The following is a 13,351-nucleotide window of genomic DNA, read 5'->3' as shown; positions in this document are numbered from 1 at the left end:
GGAAGGCTGAGCAAAAAGGAAAACACTGCTGAAATCTAAGCAAAGCTCTTCCTGCTTCCTTTGCCTCACACCTTTGCTGAAGTCCTAACATCTGCGAGATAAAAATGAGTGTGTTTTCCTTTCCAAGGCTTTGAGGATAGCCTATTTGCCATTTGTCAGCTAAACTACCGAAGGCAGCTTTCCTTTTCAGGAGTGGTGAGGCAGTAGTAAAGAAGTGCAGATTCATTTGCTTAGTGGTAAAGCAAGCAGAAGAGACATCAGGAAAGAGAGAGCTTGCTGAGCCAAATGTGATGCACCGTCTAGGGCAGGGGTGGAGAAACTCCTGGCTAGCGGACCAGATCCTGACCTACCCCGCCATATACTCCATGGGCTACTTTGACAGGTGGGCAAGTCCACTCACCTGTCAGTCATCTGATTTCTGTATGCTGCCAGGCAACAACTTCAAAGGGGCTCACTGTCAGTCCCAGTCGGCTGACTTGTGCTGACAGCATGCCTTCAAACGAGTTCTCTACTTTTTGCCCCTTTGCTGGCATAGTTTGGATTCAAAGTGGGAACTGCAGCAAGCCCCTTTGGAGGGGCACTTTAGGTGCCAATTAGCTGATTGGTGCTGAAAGCATGTGTTCCAACAGGCTCACTTTCAGCACTGATCAGTGCCGACAGCGAGTCCCCTTGGCTGCACTATCAGGAACTTCCTAGCGCATTTGACCCCAGTGGAGTTCACTGCCAACACTGATCTATGCTGTCAGCTAGCCCCATTTGCAAAGGAACAATCAAGAGCAGACTTTAAATTCATGACTGTTCCTTCACAGCCACATCCTTACCTGCCCCACATCTGATGTCAGTTGAGCATAGTTTGGAGGAAATGCCCTCATGGGCCAAATGTGGACCCCTGCTGGTTCTAATACAGCTCATAGACTGGAGGTTCCCCATGCCCAAGATGGGGAAACTGCTCCAGAGAACCCCACCAGAGCCATATTGATGGATGCTGGGAGGAAAACATACAATGGTCCCAAGTCCATCAGCATGGCTGACAAAGACAACTGAGCTGTAAGATCAGTGAGGGCTGTGCAGGGACTGCTCAAAGCATATACACCTGCTTTTTAGAATCACTTTTTCTGCATTCTCAGTTCAAGGGTATAAGATGCTTCACTTAATCCAGGATACATCAGATATTTGCAGCTGCCCCAATATCCTTTAGATGCCAGCACTGTAAGCCACCAGGAGTCTCAAACAGAATCTCCAGCAGCAGTTTCTTGGAGGAAGGAGCTCTCGCCTGCTCATTGCTACTCTGCAGCACCACCACTGCAGATGGCAGGGATCAGATGTCAGCTGACCTACAAAGCTGCTTGCACTAGCTTGGCCCCCAGTCATGGAATTGCCATCCTGTCTCTCCATCAGCCAGGGCAGGCACACAAATCACTTGGTTTGATCACTTATTCATGCTGGCAGGGAGACAGAGTCTCCATGGCCCCCTAGGTTTCCATAGTCCAGAAATTTGGGGAGGAAACCTAGGCCAGTCCTCATCACCACGCTACCCTTTGCATGGCCCCTACACAGCATTTGGTTACCTACAGTTTTTCCGCATGACCAGAACATCCCCACATTCATCCTCAGACGGCAGGAAGATTTCAGGCACCACAATGAGAATCTTGCGCTTTGGCGGTGGGTTGATATTCCAAGTACACTCCACATTTGCAGGGTAGTTTCCAGGGTAGTTGGGAGACTCAATATAACCAGTGTACTCTCCCAACTCCCCTCCACATTGACGGTCTGCAACAAAACACGTAGGGATCACTCGGATGTTATCTGGGAAGCAGAACCTGATTGGTTGCCAAGGGAGACCTGGGACACGGGGTCATGGCACTGTATAAGCACCAGATGTAACACAAGTCTATGTATGCCAGTGTGTATATATAAGGGTTGTGTGTAAACACAGGTACAGATTGGTGCATAAACTTTACTATTGCACGCATAAGAAAAACCAATAGGAAGCTAATGAAACACAGATAATTTTAGCGAATGATTTCTGTTACGTGCAGTTTGCAGAGAACAAAGCATACTTTTGCATTGTGACACAGAGGTTGAGCCGTCAAAGTCTGTGGTGGTATTCCCAGGGCATGTGATGCAGTAGTTCTGGCGGAAGTCAGGTTGGTAAGTGCCTACGGCACAGCGGATGCAGCGGTGGACGCTGGTGTTATAATAATGGCCCGGGGAACATTGAACTATACATTGAAGAGAAGAGAAAAGTGTCAGAGACTGCCAAAATAATACAAGACCAGCAAGCATTCATGTAAATGAAAAGCTATTTGGGGCAGTTAATTTGCTGGTGACATTGCTTTCTCTAATTGTGCAAGAAGGCTTGATGAGTATCACTGAAAGGATGCAAGGCAAATTGAGCAGGAGCACTAAGGTGCATAGTAACACTGGCTGAACACTGGCTCAGTTGGTAGAGCATGAGACTCTTAATCTCAGGGTCGTGGCTTCAAGCCCCACATCGAACAAAAAGATTCCTTCATTGCAGGGGGTTGGACTAGATAACCCTTGTGGTCCCTTCCAACTCTATGATTCCATGATTCTAACCTTTCTTTCTGCCTCCTGACAAAATGTACATTAGTCCTAAATATATAAATATTACCACCTGAAATATGGAATCCCTTGTAATTCACGAATTCCATTTATTACCATATTGATATTAATATAATACTTAAAATTTGTACGGCACTTTCAAGTGTCAAAAGTACTTCCCATAGGCTATCTAGTTGTAATGTTTACAACCGTCCTGAAAGGTAAGTCAGCATTACTATCTCCCATATTGCAGATGGGAAAGGCTGAGGCTAATGGCAGCTTGCCTTATGCCGCTTGGTGTGTTCATGCCAAAGGCAAGATTCAACCCAGGGACTTCCTGGTGAGTTACTGAACATCCTGAAGCACTAGCATGATTTATTATAAGCTAGTTTCTTTACACACACCTCTTTGTCTTCCACCCAGTCAAGGAAGACACATTATCAGAGTTTAAGGACTTGTTCCAGCCAGGCTAAAACACTCAAACTGAGTGCAAATCAGGGCAGTGAGAGATGTGGCATAGGGAGAGGCCCGAAGGCCAAACAGAGAGGTCTGGAGGGCCACATCTGGTCCCCAAGCCTGAGGTTCCTCATCCCTCTCTTATACAGTGCTGTTGCCCCAAGCATACCTTTGGTATCACAGTCCTGGAAGGAAAAAGCGCCATCATGCTTTGTGTTCAGTCCCCCGCCACAGTGGAAACACAAAGCTCGGCCTGCTTCAGGTTGGTAGGTGCCACGTGGACATGGTTGGCAGGGTTTGAAACCATCTACAGAGTACTGGCCGGGGGGGCACTGACCTGTGGGCCATGCAGGAGAAAAGAGATACTCATTGGTCCAGATTAAGTATTGCCTCCCTATACACATTGCTTCTAATGTTCCAGCAGCATGCAGCATGCACTATAATATAACTGAGCCATGGGAGAGCACCATGGGAACCATCGGCCATCCCAGAAATTGCCTAGGGCAACATTTCTGCCTCTGCACTGGAATGTGATAATGCCCATGGCATGAAGGAGAAACGCCACAATCAGATCCATTTATTCAAGTCCTGGATGTGAAGAATTTCCCCCCGAAATAAATACGTAAATAGACTTGGAAGAAATGGGTCATGAAGCTGAACTACCCTGTGGCTGCAGCTTTACAAACCCAGATTCTTTATTTAACAAATTACCGGTATGTTAAATAAAGTTTGCCATTTAAGAGCAACCGCCAGGCACGGCAATAATAGGTGCACCTCCGAGCTGCCCGCCCTGTCCTACTTCTGAGTGCAGTACAATCAATGGCAACAGCTGTTTTCTTGTCATTAGTTGGGGGAATTAGGAAACAGTTTAGAGCATATGAGCAGCTGTAGCCTCTGTAGCTTTTTCTGTACTTCAAAGTGGAACTAGCTCCAGAGTGACAGGGCAGGAGGAATGCTAGAGGGGAAGTACAGCATCTTGTGCACAATCTGGCAGTTATCTTTGGGGGCCTTTTCTGAGGGAACACTGAGATGCTGCTGTAGTCAGCTTTCTCCTCCAGATATTTTGCCTATAGTTCCCATCAGTCCAGCCAGTGGTGAAGGATGAAGGGAATTGTAGCCCAAACATCTGGAGGTCCTTAGGTTGTGTGAAGGGTGCAGTAGTGAATCAAAGCTGGAAGTGGCTACCATGCCAGTTACTTACATACAAAACCACCATCCTAGGGCCTCTTGTAAATGTGTTTAGGGCCAATTCTTATGAACTAGTTGCCATTCTTTGGTGTGGAAGGGAAACTGCAGATATCACTGCAGTACTATTTTTGTGTGGATGTTATCAATTCCATTCCCTTTGCGGTGGCCACTAAATCATTCTAGCTCCGAGAGCTACTGTTGGCTACTCTGGGACAGGTTATCAAGTGTCCTAGGATATTGGACCTCAGCTATAGGTTTAGAGTACCTTGCAGCTCATCCCTGTACCTGCACAGGCGCTTATATTTGTTGCTCCAGCTGGCCCATAAGCATCACTTCCAGGGCAAAGGTCACAGGAGAGCTGGCCTTCTTTCTCCTGGTAGGTCCCTGGAGGGCAAGGGACACACTGCTCCATCTGACCATGGTAATACGTTCCTTGCAGGCAGCTAACTAAGAGAGAGGCAAAAGCGCTAGTGACACATGTGCCAAGACAATGCCCGAGATAACCCTTGTCTTTCTTGTAGGACAGAGACCCTAGGATCTCTCCTTGCCCATGTTACAATAATACAGCTCAGGCCCTCAAAAGAATCACAGTAACCGTATCTATTGTCTGTAAGCACATGTGACTGCCATAGATGTTAGAGTTGGCAGCAATGGCATCAGAGCAGCAGTGTAGCGCTAAAGGCTTGCAGTTAATTTGCAAATGTTTCTTTTACTCTTCCTTTCCTTACCCCCAACTGATTCAGGTTGTTTCCTTACCACACTTAGGTCCCTGTCTCTCCTGTCCCGGCCCACAGCTCTCCTGCCTCTCGGGAGCCATGCTCAGCTTCCGCGCCACTTCGTACTCCATCCCTGAAAAGCGGATCAGGAATCGTTCCTGGTTTATGGATTTCTTCAGTGCTTTGATTGCCGATTTCAGTTTTTTCTCAACCTTCTGCCGCACACAGTTCAGATTGCAGCTGGCTGGAGATGAGGGGAATGAGACTGTGCTGTTTAACCTAGCACTAGGAAGAAGAAACCCCATTTCCAAAGACAACCTTATGTCCCTTTTTATTTCCAGCTGTTGTTAAATCAGCATAATCTATTCCAGTCTCGTGCTAGGGGAATGGCCTTAGTTCAGTAGTACAGCACACATTTTACATGCAGAAGATTCCGGCTGAAATCCCAGGCATCCTCAGTTAACAGGATCTCAGGTAGTGGAACAGGGAATGACCTCTGTCCGAGACCCAGCAGAACCACTTCCAATCAGAGTGCACCGTGCTGGATAAATTGGACCAATGGTCTGAGTCAGAAAAGGGAAGCGTCATATATTTCAAACTTCCTCAACCTCATGGCCCCACCCCCCAGATGCTATGAACTCAAGAACTCATCATATTATAAAGTTGTATCCAACTAAGTATACCCACTAAAATGAATGAGCCTAAGCTAGTAATCACATCCATTAGTTTCAACGAATTTGTGTATGTATATATTTATGACAGTGTGTGTATGCATAAATAAAACAAGACATTGCCTTTTCTAAACAATCCTTTAACAATATCTAGGGAAGTTGGGTCAACCAATCCTTCTCTTGTACTCTCTTCTGAAATGGGTGTTCCTGGAACATGAGGTCTCTTCCTCATATTACTCTGTGATGTTGTCTGAGGGGGAAGCCAAGCTTTCTCAGTCACGTCCTCTACCTGTAATTTCTTCGGGCTTGATTTCAGCTTCAAACTCCAACGTGATGCGAGTCACCTCCTTGTTGGGGGAGTTGCGGGCACGGCGCCCTTTACCCTTCTTGGATGAATCACACTTTAAGTTCACAAATGTCACCTGGCAATCTGAGCAAGGGGTTGCCCCACCTAGGAAAGATGGGGCGCGGTGTTAATATCCTCCAAGCAAGATCTCTCTGAAATCCTGACAGGCATTTTCCCAATGATACAATCCCACACAGCCATCCATGGTGTTATTGCTATCAGTTTTTTCCCTCCGTACTACATCATCCTCTGTGGAGGGCAATACCCCCATGTTTAGGGTTCTTTTCATCCTCCTATCCTCTCTTTTCTGCTTCTGGGCTCTCACACCTTCAAAGGCACAAAAGCATAAAAGCCTCAGCTATTCCACAGCTTTCCAACCACATGCCGATGAGTGAGTGCAGGAAGCCTTGACTCCCAGAGCCTCAAGCTCTCTCTGCGTGTGCCTGGCTTTTAATAGTTGCAGAATGCAACTATTGCAATTGTGGAAAGCACAGTTCCCTGGTCCTTAAAAGCATCACAAGAGAATGCTTACAAGGACAGCCTGCTAAATCCAGAGAGCTGCTTTCGTGACATACAAGACTTAGGACTGAAAATAGCCCCAAGGGAAGACTTTGAGAAGACATACAAAGGAGGGAGTACCTCACCTAGTGCAGCATTCCTGCCCACCTCATCCTGCTTGCCTTTCATGCGTGGGTGCAGGTGGCATTTAGCATCCTTGATTTTGAAGGAAGCCTTTTGTTTGATTGGAGCAGCGACAGTCTCTAAAAGAAAAGGCAGGTGCTAAGTATCAGGGGAGCCAACCGAGTCTAGGGAGGAGCCCTGAGGACTCAGGAGACCAAACTTACCAACACAGGGATGGCTGACATTGCTGGGCCTCTGTGGAGGTCCCTGCCGCAATATTGGGGTACCGCAGCTCACTGTGTAGCTATTGTCAGACTCTGCAAAGAGAAAGAAGCAAGTCGTAATCAGCAGAGGCCTGTGGCCACACTAAATATATGCCTGCATGAGCCTGTATCTGCAAGCCCAGCCCAGCCCAGCCCAGCCCAGCCCAGCCCAAACCCCAAATGTATTTTTGAAATATTAGCCCAGGCCTGATCTTGCCCTTCAATCATATGGATGAAAGCAGCCCAGTTTTGGCCAGAACCCGTTACTATGTTTCCCCACCCCCATGATTTCCATTCAGAAAGAATAAACAAGCCACCAAAGAATCCCAATGCAATAGAAGCACATAAAAGGAGCACAGATGGTGCCAGAGTGTGGATAATCTGAGCAAATTCTCATGGCTCACAGCCTTGTGGGAGCCATTCATGAGTGAGATCACATATGCCTTGCCAGAGGGAGAGGGAGCCAAAGCTAAATGCATGGAGAGTAGTTAAAAAGTCCCCAATCAGCCAGGGGTTGCATCTGATGTAGTGATAAGTTAACTCAGTCTGCCAATCCAAAGATTTCCCCTTCTGCAATGGAACGTCCCCATCCATCACCTCCCATGTATCCCCTAAATCTGTTTTAGAGGGTTCTCCAACCCTCCAGGGGAGAATAGGGAAGAACACGGGGTGCACACAGTGGTAAGAGAGGGGGAGAGTTCCCATTTTGCAAGCTTACATCCTTAAGCTAATGTGACAACTTATGTCCCAATGTGTATATTCTTCAGAACTTTGGAATCAGGTGAACACCTTGTGGACAGGACCACAACATCAGTGGTAGGCATCAGTGGTGAGCTCTGTTAGGTATCAGGGCCTTGGCAGTTGCCCAAGGATACTAAGTACTGATGCTGGCCCTGCACATGGGTTAAGCGCTATACTAAAACAGCACAAATCACCTCCATTTACATCCCAGTTCTTTGTCAACTGTTCCTTCTCCTGCAAGTGCCACTGAAATCAAAGCCAAAAACCTCCAAGAGCTTATGTGAGGATAGAAAAGGGAACAGGCCATAGGACTAGGGAATGGAATCGAATAAGGCTTCAAATGCAGTAGGAAAATGAGAGCAAAGGGGACAGAAGAGTAAATATCCAGAAGCAGGAGAATAACAGGGTCCCATAATGGCACAATGCCTATAAGCCTCCAAATATTGCAGCTGCTTGCATCTGAAGCTATTAAAGTTCCTGGGGTGAAGGAGTGGCAGATTGATGCACCTACCAGGCAGAAAGCGAGCCTTAGAGGCACAGGTGAGGGAGCAGCTGTCCTTCTTGCCATTCTTGTTGCAGGTAAGTGTGGCTCGTGGAGATACTGCGCCAGCCAAACATATCACCAGCTCTGAAGAATAAGCATCAATAGATAGCAATGATAGCAATATGCAGATGAGAGGGTGTCATTTTAAAAAGAGCAGACAAATATTGGGATGGCTCCAGTGCAAAGCCAAACCTTGTTCTCCAGTGGAAGTAAATAAGCCTTAGTACTGTACACTACTACTACTGTTTCCACTTGTATCTGCTACGGCAACTTCTCTGCATGTGTTGTACTGAGTCTTTCAGCTCACTGCTGAAGGAATAAACAATAAAGTCTAAAAGCATGCAGGGTCACTACTGGAACAGCAAGATTAGAATCTGCTAAAAATTAAGAATGCCTGAATTTCCAAACACAGATTCTGTGACAGCTGTTTAAGAATATCATATTTCATTTTTGGATATGCCTCTCTAGGTTTTATTGTATTGCAGAAAAACAACATGGGAATGTTCAAAACTTAAGCTAGTTTTCTGTGTTTGAGCAAAATGTTGTGGTTGCCTATTCTGCAATCTCACTCCTCTCAAGAAATCACAGCATGGTGAGAAGTTTTGCATTACTGGCAATCACACAGCACCAAGCCAGCGTGTGGAATTTTCATTAATAACTTTGTGGTTTTTAACAGCATCAGAAATTAAACAATCAAAACAGTGCCATACAACAATGCCACATTAAAATTAGTCTGCTTGTTCTCTGTTCAGCTACTACAGTAATTTTGTCCTCAGCTAAAACATTGCCTGCTGAAATACATTCTGCCTCTGGAGGGCAGCATGACCTCAGCCCTTTTCTACACTTACCTATGCAATCCTTTTTATTCCAATGAAGTTTGCACCCAGCAGGGCAAGTACATTCATAGCTGCCAGGGGTGTTTATACAGCCAAATTTGCAGCCTCCTCGGTTAATGCTACATTCATCGACATCTGCAGGGCAACGAAGAGATGCAATGAATAAGTATATGACAACATAGTACAAATGTAACATTCTGATTAGAGTATCCAAGACTCTGGTTCCAGAACTATAATATGGGTTGGTAATCAGACAAAAAAGAATGAAGTGTTAAAGAGTAAGTGGGAAAGAGACCAGGGAGGGAGGGGGAGAGAAGACAATAAAAACACATGATAACCTCTGCTGCTGATTCGCCTTGTCATTCAGGAAAGACAGCTGCCAGATCAAATATGCATATACTGTACTGTATATATTGTGTCATCAGCATACATGGGAGTTTACAGCATAAGTCAAAGACATAAGGTCCTGCCTTGAGGTGCTTCTGTTAGCAAAGTTTCTTAAATAAAACAGAGTACAAACTAGATGATCTCTGCAGTCGCACTTCCAACCGTTCACAAGTTTGTCAATGGAGGAGAAAACAGAGGAAAACAGACTGGAAAGGCTAACAAAGAATGGGAAAAATATGTAGCTAGAGGGATTGATACTGAGCGGAGTGATTAGAAATGATGACAACCCTCCCTTGCACATTTAGCATGCTGCGCTCCATGATGGTCACCAAGGGCTTTCCATTCAGCATGTAGCTCAGTGGTGGAGCATCTTGTTTGCATGCAGAAGGTCCAAGATTCAATCCTCTGCTTCTCTAGATAGAGTTGGAAATGTCCCCCTGCCTGAAACTCTGGAGAGCCACTGCCAGTCAGTGTGGACAATACTGAGTTAGGTCTGGCTCAGGGTAAGGCAGCTTCCTATGTTCCAGTCACCAGTGTGCACACACCTATTATAGGTTTAGACTGGTATTATAGTTTTAGACTGGTAGATAATTTATTTTTTAAAGCATGCTGTAATTGGGAAGGCCAAACTAGAGCTTCATGGGAAATTAGCTTGCTGCTAAGTAGTGCTAAGTAGTGCTGCTAAGTAGTGCTTAGGGACCCAGGTGGCGCTGTGGTTAAACCACTGAGCCTAGAGCTTGCTGATCAGAAGGTCGGCGGTTCGAATCCCTGTGACGGGGTGAGCTCCCGTTGCTTGGTCCCAGCTCCTGCCAACCTAGCAGTTCGAAAGCACGTCAAAATGCAAGTAGATAAATAGGAACCGCTACAGCGGGAAGGTAAATGGCGTTTCCATGTGCTGCTCTGGTTTGCCAGAAGCGGCTTTGTCATGCTGGCCACATGACCTGGAAGCTGTATGCCGGCTCCCTTGGCCAATAATGCGAGATGAGCGCGCAGCCCCAGAGTCGGTCACGACTGGACCTAATGGTCAGGGGTCCCTTTACCTTTACCTTTAAGTAGTGCTTAACCTCCACATACAAACCTACTCCACACAAATGTATCTAAATGAGTGCACATTCCCACGCATCTGGTGGAACTGCAGCCTAGTCAGTAATATGACCTTTTCAGCTTGTGGCAGTCCTTTTTCTGCCAGCCCATCCTGACTCCCAGTTATGCTGCCATTTGTGTCGCTGCATTGCCGCAGGCTAAATTAATCTTTTGATATGTTACAGCTAATTCACCTTTTAGGTGGTCTGCCAAAAGCCAAATTCAGCCTTTAACATGCAATTGCAGAACCCCATCAGCTGGTGGTAGTGACGCTTCAGAGGTAATGGAGGTCAGATATATAAATAGGCCCCAGGATACATAGGGCAGGCACAATTTGAAAATATAGCTTGTTTCTCTAGACTAGCCTTCCCTAATCTGGTGCCTTCCAGATGTTGTTGGACCACAACTCCCACCATCCCTGGCCACTGGATTTGCTGATGGGATTTATAATCAGGGTGGGGGAATCTGAAAGGCACTAGGTTGGGGGAAGCTGTTCTAAACCTATTCTAGGAAAACTTAACAACTGTTCGGAAATGCAGCCCGCTGCCTGCTTAGTCTATCTAATATTTCCCACAATAGAAAATGTCTAATCACATCCATTGTACAGGGAGCCTGCCTAATCCCTACCTTTGCCAATAAAGAATAGGTAATCAGCGATGAGAGAAAGAAATCATCAGACCCTGCTTCAGAGTCATTCCAGAAATCAAGTGTGTGACTGTGAACCGAGATCAGAATAAAATGGAAATGCTTGGTTGCTAAAGTTCAAAAGACAGCTATGTCACAGACAGTCTACCAATGCTGCCCCCTTTCAGAAGCTCTCCCCATTATGGCACACAGAGAACCACAACCATGGAAATCAATGCTAAAGGTCTAGCATGAAGCGAGCAAACAATGGGAGAGGAAGAGTCAAAACAACTCATGAAGGCAGAGCTTTGTTCTGAAACCTCCACTTACAAAGGCTTCAGTCTTCCAGGCTTTGCCAAAGCACACTCCCACACAATGGGGCACACTAAGGTCACGGCTTTGCTCCCAACTCTTTGGAGTAGGCTGGGTGCTGACTCATATGGCACTGCCAAGCCATTCTTGGGCTTGGTTCCATTTCATCTTGTTTATTTATGTAACTCACCTTTTAGCTACGAGAAAGTTAGGAATGCACCTTGTACCCTTGGTGCATCTAGCTCAGAACTGTCTAGACGAGGAATGGGCAACCCTTTTGTTCCTGAGGGTCACATGCAGCAGTGGGTGGGCATTCAGGGCTGCACCTAGTGCTTGGCTGTCATGGACCGGCTGGATGCATAGGACTGTGGGAGGCACCAGCTGGAGCACCCCAGGGGAAGAAGGCTCAGAGCCAGGGGATTGGTGGTAGGATGACGATGAGCAGCCAAAGGGAGAAGAAGGAGCAGACTTGGACAGTTCCAACTCTGAAGCTGGGGGGGGGGATGGGGCCAGGAGACTGAGGGGCAGGCTGCTGAAGAAGCCAGGGAGTCTCCCTCTCCTGCTGCAAGCAGTTCACCTCCCCCCTGGTCTCCTAGAACATGCAGAGAATTTGCATGTTCTGTGCTGCTGGTGCTGTTTGTGACTGCTTGGGAAAGACCCTGGAGATGGAGAGCCTTAGAGAGTGGTGGAAGAGCAGGGATCTTCAGTCCTTGCAACTTGTTGGAGCAGGCCTACTGGGAAGCATTGCTGGGATCACTAGGTCTCTGCCATTTTGGTATCTTGAATAAAGAGTGAACTTCACTGACACAGCGTTTTTCTTTGATTGCTGACTCACGCTAGACTCCAGCTCCTGATGTGAGCAGGGGCAGAGGCAGGACAGGCATCTCCTTCCCCCTCCCCATTTTAAAGTACCTCCCCCTCCCCAGCTGCTTGGGATTACCAGGGAGGTTAAAGTCTGAACTCCCCAGAAATTCTAACGCAGCTTTTATTTTATTTTTTTTAAGGCAGGGTTCTCTTTGTATGTTCTCAGTATGGACCATATTGAGAGCAGCAATGGGCTGCACTTGGCTGCCCAGCTGTGGTCCACAATGACATGACAGTAGCTCTCCAAGGTGTGTTTTCCAGCCCTACACGAAGATGCTAGGGACTGAACCAGTTTCATACAAAGCATGTGGTCTTCCACCAAGTTACAACGCTTAGTTGTCACACTCTTCATGGCAACACATGCAAGTCTGTGAAGTTCCCTGAAGATGGAAAGAGGTAACACTTTGCTTCACATAATTTCAGTGGTTAAAAAATCCACTGCCCCCAGTATTTTCTGAATGTCACTCCCCTTTAGAATTCTGGTTCAAAACCATAATCCTGAGTGGAATGTGACAACCTTCCCCTGAGGGCAACAAAGGGCACAAAGCAAAGCATGGTGGTGATACCGGTAGCTGTCTCCAGTTATTTCCCATTTTTGCGTCCAGATGCCTCATACAGTCAACAAATGGGACCTGCAGCAAAATGTTAGGAGTGTGCAGTGTTGTTGTTCAACATTCCACCCACTCCAGTGCATTCCATTCCCCACCCTACTTTTCCATTTCCTGGCCTCCCTCCACAGCCACTAAGCAATCTCAATCCTCATTGGGCTAATTTGGGGGATCCGAATCTCCCCCCCCATTTAAGGTCAACCTGTGGAACACCCAAACTGATGTTTGTGCCAATTCATCTTTTTGCAAGCCACTTTTTGTAAGCTCGTGAGCCTGTGGGTAGCGATGGTCTTGTTTTGTTTTTATGCAAGCCACCCGGGAGCCTTTTTTTGGTGAAGGAACAGGCTACAATTGCTCTACATAAATAAATAAATAAAAATAGTTTGTGGTATCATGTGTTACAACATCCTTTTCAATGTTAATCTCACAAGTAAAATGCTACAAAATAAGGAAGCTGATTTAAATTCAGTGACAAGGGCAACTGCAAGTGACCAAGAATTACCTTGCGGGCTGCAGGTGTGATGAG

General features: G+C 46.5%; 1 protein-coding gene across 4 annotated transcripts in view; it reads right to left on the bottom strand.

Moving 5' to 3' along the window:
- The window catches only part of SCUBE3 (signal peptide, CUB domain and EGF like domain containing 3), a 115,069-nt gene that overhangs the window by 4,612 nt on the left and 97,106 nt on the right, over nucleotides 1-13,351 (bottom strand). For all 4 annotated transcript variants that reach the window (XM_035123442.2, XM_035123441.2, XM_035123444.2 and 1 more), the window contains 10 exons: nucleotides 8,960-9,082; nucleotides 8,079-8,195; nucleotides 6,788-6,880; nucleotides 6,587-6,703; nucleotides 5,886-6,047; nucleotides 4,966-5,169; nucleotides 4,495-4,656; nucleotides 3,191-3,358; nucleotides 2,061-2,222; nucleotides 1,573-1,770 (listed from right to left, as the gene is read on the bottom strand). In XM_035123442.2, coding sequence (XP_034979333.1) covers nucleotides 1,573-1,770; nucleotides 2,061-2,222; nucleotides 3,191-3,358; nucleotides 4,495-4,656; nucleotides 4,966-5,169; nucleotides 5,886-6,047; nucleotides 6,587-6,703; nucleotides 6,788-6,880; nucleotides 8,079-8,195; nucleotides 8,960-9,082 — 1,506 coding nt within the window. The remainder of the gene's footprint in view (nucleotides 1-1,572; nucleotides 1,771-2,060; nucleotides 2,223-3,190; nucleotides 3,359-4,494; nucleotides 4,657-4,965; nucleotides 5,170-5,885; nucleotides 6,048-6,586; nucleotides 6,704-6,787; nucleotides 6,881-8,078; nucleotides 8,196-8,959; nucleotides 9,083-13,351) is intronic.

Source organism: Zootoca vivipara, chromosome 7 (genome assembly GCF_963506605.1).
Source record: "Zootoca vivipara chromosome 7, rZooViv1.1, whole genome shotgun sequence".
Classification (NCBI taxonomy): domain Eukaryota; kingdom Metazoa; phylum Chordata; class Lepidosauria; order Squamata; family Lacertidae; genus Zootoca; species Zootoca vivipara.
Note: the sequence above shows the minus strand (reverse complement) of the source record. Positions and strands in the feature narration are given on the sequence as shown.